The sequence below is a fragment of the Myotis nattereri genome, assembly GCF_964212035.1.
Source record: "Myotis nattereri genome assembly, chromosome: 10".
Taxonomy (NCBI): Eukaryota; Metazoa; Chordata; class Mammalia; order Chiroptera; family Vespertilionidae; genus Myotis; species Myotis nattereri.
This window is the reverse complement of record NC_138085.1, coordinates 27512636-27519304: the sequence shown is the minus strand read 5'-3', so window position 1 is coordinate 27519304 and position 6669 is coordinate 27512636. Positions and strand designations below refer to the sequence as shown.

At 54.7% G+C, this 6669-nt stretch overlaps 1 protein-coding gene across 1 annotated transcript; it reads right to left on the bottom strand.

The window, feature by feature from the left end:
• Window positions 1–922: 922 nt before the first annotated feature.
• CHCHD5 (coiled-coil-helix-coiled-coil-helix domain containing 5) lies at window positions 923–5983 on the bottom strand. The gene is made up of 4 exons (XM_081101193.1): window positions 5811–5983; window positions 4998–5138; window positions 4331–4496; window positions 923–2374 (listed from the first exon to the last, which is right to left on the bottom strand). Coding segments are annotated over exons 1-4 (333 nt in total). The 5' UTR covers window positions 5813–5983; the 3' UTR covers window positions 923–2350.
• Window positions 5984–6669: the final 686 nt, after the last annotated feature.

The window sequence follows — 6669 nt, the reverse complement described above, 5'->3', positions numbered from 1 at the left end:
GAATGCTCTATCCACTGAGCAAAACTGGCTAGGGCTCCAGCCTCATTCTTTATAGAAGGAAGGACAAAGCACCCAGCCCCTGGCCTCTCTGGACCCCTTACCACGAATTATTAGGGCCTATTAATTTGTGGGGCCTATTCTTATGTCACCGATGCTGCTCCAGTGTGTCCTCTTCCTGTAACAAACTGTAGGCAGGAGGTATTCCTGTTTAACTGGCCCTTAGTTATACAAGGGAGCATCTCTCAAATCCTTGTCCCCAAGTCTGGTTCTGGAAGAACCCAAGTTAGTGCACCGTGAACCAAGGATTATTCACAAGAGTGACCATGTTCCCAGACATAAAGTCTCAATATGTTTCAAAAAAAATGGAAATCATGTAAAACATGTTTCCATCCCAATAGCAATTGAGCAAGATGATTAGAAAAATTCCCAATTGTTTAGAAATTAAGAAACACAATTTTAAATTTCTATATCTGAGACAAATAAAAAAAAGCAAAGTAGAAAGTCATGCTGTATGGGAAATTTAAGTGCATGCATTAGAAAAAGACAAAATCAGTGAGCTAAACAATCACGTCAAAAAGGCAAATAAACAACAACAACAACAAAAAAATATGCCCCCCAAACAAAACAAACATTAAATCCAAAAAGAAGGAAATAAATAGAAAATTAAAAATTAATATACAAATAGAGACATCAACAAAGCCAAAACCAGATTCTGTGAAAAAGTTAATAAAATTGAGAAAGTCCAACATGATGAAAAAAAAAAGAAAGGTACAAATAACCAACACCAGAAAGGAAAAGGGGCTTCCACTAGATTCTGTAGACCTTAAAACAAGAATTATGATATTCTTAACAAACTTATAGCCATTTGAAAGTTCATATCATGTGAAAAACTCATAAAAATAGTTCACCAACACCCAGGAATAGGAACTATGAAGATTTTATGGTAGTTTAAACACGGGCAAAAGTCTTTGCAGCTAAATGCCATTGAGAGGTGCTATCCCCGCCAACCCCCGCCACTCCTGTCTCAGGTCTTGCTTTGACCAATGGTGTGTGGTAGAGGTTTAAGGCTTCTATTTGGCTCCCCTGGACCCCTGAGGTCACCACATAGGGAGCTGATCTAGCCTACTGGAAGATACAGCGGGGCCTTGACTTATGAGTTTAATTCATTCCGTGACGGAGCTCGTAACTCAAATTACTCGTATGTCAAATCTTAAAGTGAACAAGTGAGACATGTGATGCTGGGCTGATGTTGTGGCGTTCACTGTGACCTTCGCTGCACCAACTAGTGGTGGGGTATCTGAAGCTGGCTTGTAACCTGAATTTTAGCTCGCAACTCAAAGCAAAAAATCGGCCAAGAGACGGCTCGTATCTCAAAAAACTCGTTAGTCGGGACACTCGTTAAGTCAAGGTCCCACTGTATTCTGAAATGTAGTCTCGATCTTGCCTTGTCTGTTATCACACTTTTCAGTTACATGGAACTGAACCCATTCAGGCAAAGTGACGTTGGCCAGAAATTAGAGGGCTCAGTCTACAACCCAAGGAAACTGGAGCTGGGAACAAAAGCCACCAGATCCCCACAGCCCTTCAGGGACCGCATTGCTCCCTCCACCCTGACCACTTGGACTTATACCTTAGCTCCCAGGCCAACTGCCTTTGTCTTAAAGATCATATCCCCAGGACAGACTCTAGCTCATTTTTCCAAAGCCAGGGCACAGCCTCAGGTTTCAAATGGCCAGTCTAGTCAGCATTGGCAAGTCACTTACAATTTCTGGAGATTTGGAGTCACCTCCAGGGGAGCAACAGGTCTAAATAGTAAATCTGGGTGCAGCCCCAGGCATGCAGAGCTCAGCACTCTGGGGTTCTTCTCCTGCAGACCTGCCCTCTAGAGCCTGTGATCACCAGCTGTGCCCATGGAACCTGACACCCTAAGAGAGAGGAAGAAGCTGCAGCAGCCACTGCCTGGATCCACATGGCACCCCCTTCTGTGTGCTGAGTGCTGCTCAGGGCTCTTCTAATGGCAGGAGCCGCTCAAGCCCACAGTGCAGGCAGAAGTGCTAGGTGTTCAGTGCCCACAAAAACAGCCCTCAGTGACAGACGGAAGTTGCCCCTTGAAGAGTGAGGGATGTCCCATGCAGTCTTCTGGAAGTCCCAGAAGGGAGTCTAGGGCCCTCAGTGCTGAAGGCAGGAATCAAAGCCTGGTGTACACAGTCTTTATTTATTGTGAGTCCCGATGTCCAGAGACTGGGCCCATATCCAGGGCCCTCAGAATAGCATCTAGTCACTCACTCTTCAGGGCTGGGGCAGTAAGTGGCCAGTCACTCCTGTCCAGCTTTCACATGGTCCAGAGTCCTCAGGAGGCAGGAAGTGGCTGTGCCTGTGGAAAACACATCATCATCTGCCACCGTCTGTGCCTGCCCTGGGGAGATTGTGTAGACAAAGCAGAGGCTGCCTGTGGAGCCCATGAACAGGGGACCTAGTGAACTGTCACTGGGAGCAAGAAAGGCAGCTTGTTGTATGCACTGAGCCCCTACTGTGTGCCTGGCACTGCTACAGGTACTGGGGACCCAGCACTGGACGCAGGCAGGCACACGTCTCCGACTCAGGAGGGATAGACAACAACAAATGAACAAAAATATTTCAACTGATTGTCTACAAAGAAAACGAGGTCAGGGTGGAGAGAGGTGTATGTGGGGAGATGTAGGTGGCACTTTAAACCATACAGCATACTTTATGAGATGGGGACAGGCTGGTTGCTTATCTCAGGAGGAAAGGAGCAACTGATCCTAAGATGGGAAGGTGGGGTTTTTACTATTCAGATGCCCCAAAATCTTGAAAAAAACATCATCAACATATAACTAAGAAACTAGCGTGAACAGCATGAGCTCCTTAAGAATATTTCCTGAAAAGAATTAAAAGTCCTTTCTGCTGGGAGTTCTTGGGGCCTGAACCTTTCACTTATCCTGCCTCATGAAAACACAAGACTGAGGTCCAGGTGACAGGGCTTCTGCCCCAGTTTCAGCAAGAACCTCTCTGAAACAAGCGATGGGAGGGCAGTGGTTACGAAGCAGTGGCCTGTAAGCCGTAACTAGGGAGTCAGGGGCTGTGGGAGCCCGGCATAGGGAGGGGCCATCACACGAGGTTTTCTGAGGGAGGTGAGCAGGACTAGGTGGCAGTCCAGGCGGAAGGAAACAGCTAAACAAAAGCCTGCCAGCAGGACAGACATGACGTGGAGTAAGTTCCATTCCCTGGGGCTGGGACACAGGACTGGAGGAAGGGGGAGGGCCCGTAGGCAGCACCGAGTTGAGACCTGGTCTATGGAAAGGGTTTTAAGTAAATCAGAACCCAGTCAGACTCGCTCGCAACACCTGGGGACCACTGCAGAAAATGAGTCATTTGGAAAGACTGAAAGGAACACGAAGGCCCAGAGAAAGCCTCTCCCCTGGGAGCAAGAAGGGAAGATGGGCCACAGAGACAGGGAGGGGCAGATGAGAGAGTACCAGAAGGGCTGGTGCAGAGGGGATCTTCGCCTTTGGGGCTCAGTCCCATAAACATCTAAACCAGGTTTCTCAACCTTTTTCCAAAATTGCCCCACTAAGGAGTCTTTTTAGACATTTATTTTAAACTGTGCCCATGAAGTTTTTATTTTATTTAATATATATATATATATATATATATATATATATATACACACACACATATATACATATACATATATATATATTTGTATTGATTTCAGAGAGAGGAAGGGAGAGGGAAGAGAGATAGAAACATCAATAATGAGAATCACTGATCAGCTGCCTCCTGCACAGCCCCTAATGGGGATCGAGCCTGCAACCTGGGAATTGAACCTTGACCTCCTGGTTCATGAGCTGATGCTCAACCACTGAGCTACCACTGGCTGGTCCCATCCATGAAATTGTAATACCATAGACCTACTGTATCTGTTAAAGTACCATTTACATTAAAAAGAGTAAGACCTTTACCCCAACCTCACACCTGCCAGGACAGCTGAGGGCAGGAGAGGGTGAAGATTGAACAGTTAGCCTGGGGAAGACGGAGGCTGCCCAAACCTGGGGTTTTGTTCCTTGGTGTGAACAATATCAAAGGAGTAATGTGACCAGTCCTCAGTTCTTAGGTGCTCTCTGGCCGGAGGCAGGTACTGTGGGGGTTCATAGAGGCCAGGGGGACCATGGGACAGGTGTCCTGGAGGGCAGGTGGCTGGACTAAAGTAGGGGCTATGGACGGGGTAAGAGGTGAGTGTTGTGAATTCTGGATGCATGTGAAGGTCGGTGCTGGGAGGGTGGGGCTGAGGGTGATCTCAGGTCTTTACCTGCACACCTGCAGGTGGGCTTGCGGGCTGCACCTGCTCAGCGCACTGCAGGAAGCGGCGCACCTGCTCCGCACAGTTGCCTGTGGCCGCCTCATTCTGCCGAAGACACTCCTCAAAGGCCTCAAAGGGCTCTGCACAGGCCTGGCGGATCTGACGGATGATTGGGCTGCAGGGAGGGCACCTTCAAGCTCGACCTTCCTGGCACTGCCCCACCCCACTGTCCCCCCTCGACCCAATGGCCCCACCTCTGGTACTGCCTGGTCCCCCGAATTACCCACTCTGGCACTGGCTCCCCACTGCCCACCCCCGTGTTCCCCACCTCCCCACTGTTCCCAGTGCTGCCTGCCCCTGCACTGCCCTCCTGCATTCCCAGCCCCTGCACTGCCCTCCCGCACTCCAGGCCCCTGCACTGCCCTCCCGCACTCCCGGCCCCTGCACTGCCCTCCCGCACTCCCGGCCCCTGCACTGCCCTCCCGCACTCCCGGCCCCTGCACTGCCCTCCTGCACTCCCGGCCCCTGCACTGCCCTCCTGCACTCCCGGCCCCTGCACTGCCCTCCCGCACTCCCGGCCCCTGCACTGCCCTCCCGCACTCCTGGCCCCTGCACTGCCCTCCTGCACTCCCAGCCCCCTCCGAACCGCCCCAGTCCGGAACTGTACCGCACTCACTGGTTAGAGGTGCAGCGAGCGATGCTCATTTTGAGGTGGTGACAGTCCCGCTGCCAGGACTCGGGCTTGGCGGCCACACACTGGCCGTACTGGTCCAGCTCGCGGCCGCAGTGGCGGGCAGTGACCTCCAGCGCCGCCTGCCTGCGGGACACGCGGGTAGGGGTGGAGGGTGTGGGGTGGGTCCCTGAGTCTCACGATCGCACCGCAGGGCCCGCGGGGTGCCGGGCTGTGGAGCGGGCCAGGGGCTTCGGGATAGAAGGTGAGGGTCCTTTGAACAGATCTGGTCACTCTAATGCGCAGTCGGGGTCGGGCAGAGGGTCCTGGACCCCCCCCCCTCCCCCCATGGGGCCTTAGAAGTAGGACCCAGGGCTCTGGGAGGGCCTGGGAGCCACAGGTGGGTGTGGAGTCGGGTCCAAGGAAGGGTCTCCCAACCAGTCTTAGCGCGGAGACCTGAAGACAGGGCACTGGAGGGACACTGGAGGCCCTCAGGGGTCAGGGTCCTCGGGGCACGACCTGGAAGCGCCAGGTAGGGCTGGGGCCCGGGTTCGTCTCAAGAGAGAAGGTGGGGTGACCCGGGGGCGGAACGGGGGCTCCGAGACCGGGCCTGGAGTCCTGCGAGCTGCCTGGGTGTGAGTCCTCGCCTCCCAGGAGGAGGGGAGCGGGGCTTGGACGCGCGGGGAGGGCTGACCGCGCGGAGTCCGGAGGTTCAAGGAACAGAAGCCACCCCTCCTCCCGGATCCCGACTTAGGTCCGGGTCACATACAAGAAGAAGGTGTGCGCGGAAGGTAAAGGGAAGGTGCTCCTGCTACTCACATTTCGAGGCAGGTGCCGGGAGAAACAGTCCGGAGGAGAGTCCCGCCTTTTCCGGTGTCAGGTTGTCATGGCGGCGCCCTCCCTGCCTGGTTTATTCCGTTCACACAGCAGCCAAGCGGCCCTATTGCTTTTAGCGCCAATCCATCAGAGCGGAGCCCTACCTCTGCTTCCGCCCCGACCTGCCATGGCGGCGCCCTACCCGGCTTCCGCCCCGACCTGTCATGGCGGCGTCCTGCTAGCCACTTCCGACTCCGGCCCGCTTGGTGGCCACAATCCTATTTCCGGTTTTCCCAGGCGGCCTCCGAACTGCACCGGAAGTAAATAAAGGAAAGTACGGCGGTGCCTCTGCACTAAGAAAGAGTGGCGCTCAGCCGCGAACCCCTGTGGGGCCGGGCCCGACTGGAAAACTAGTGGCCCGCGCCTGCCCTTTGCTGCAGACCCTCAGCTCGGGCGGCTCGCGGCTCGGCTGGCTGCCGCGTGCTGGCTGCTCGGGCGCCTGCGGGGAGCCGGCGGGAAGGGGCGCGCCCCGGAGCCGGGCCGGGTCTGCGCCACCTGCGGGCGTGAGTTCCCACCTGGCTCCTCTGCAATCCCTCCCGGTGCGGCGAGGCCTCCGGGGAGTGAGGTGGGGCTGGACCCGCGCCTCTGCGGCGGCGGCCGGGCCTGTGTTCCAGTGGGGCGCCGTCCCGCCCGGGAGCACGCAGAACGCCCCCGGCTCTGGCCAGAGGAGCACACGCGATTCAGAGACGGGCTGCCCTGCCCGTGATCAGAGAGCCGGGGCCTCGACGTGCGCGGCTCTGGAACTGGGGTGTGACAGTGACACCCCCGGCGGGCTTAGTCTGCGCCAGTGCAGGAGCCGTTC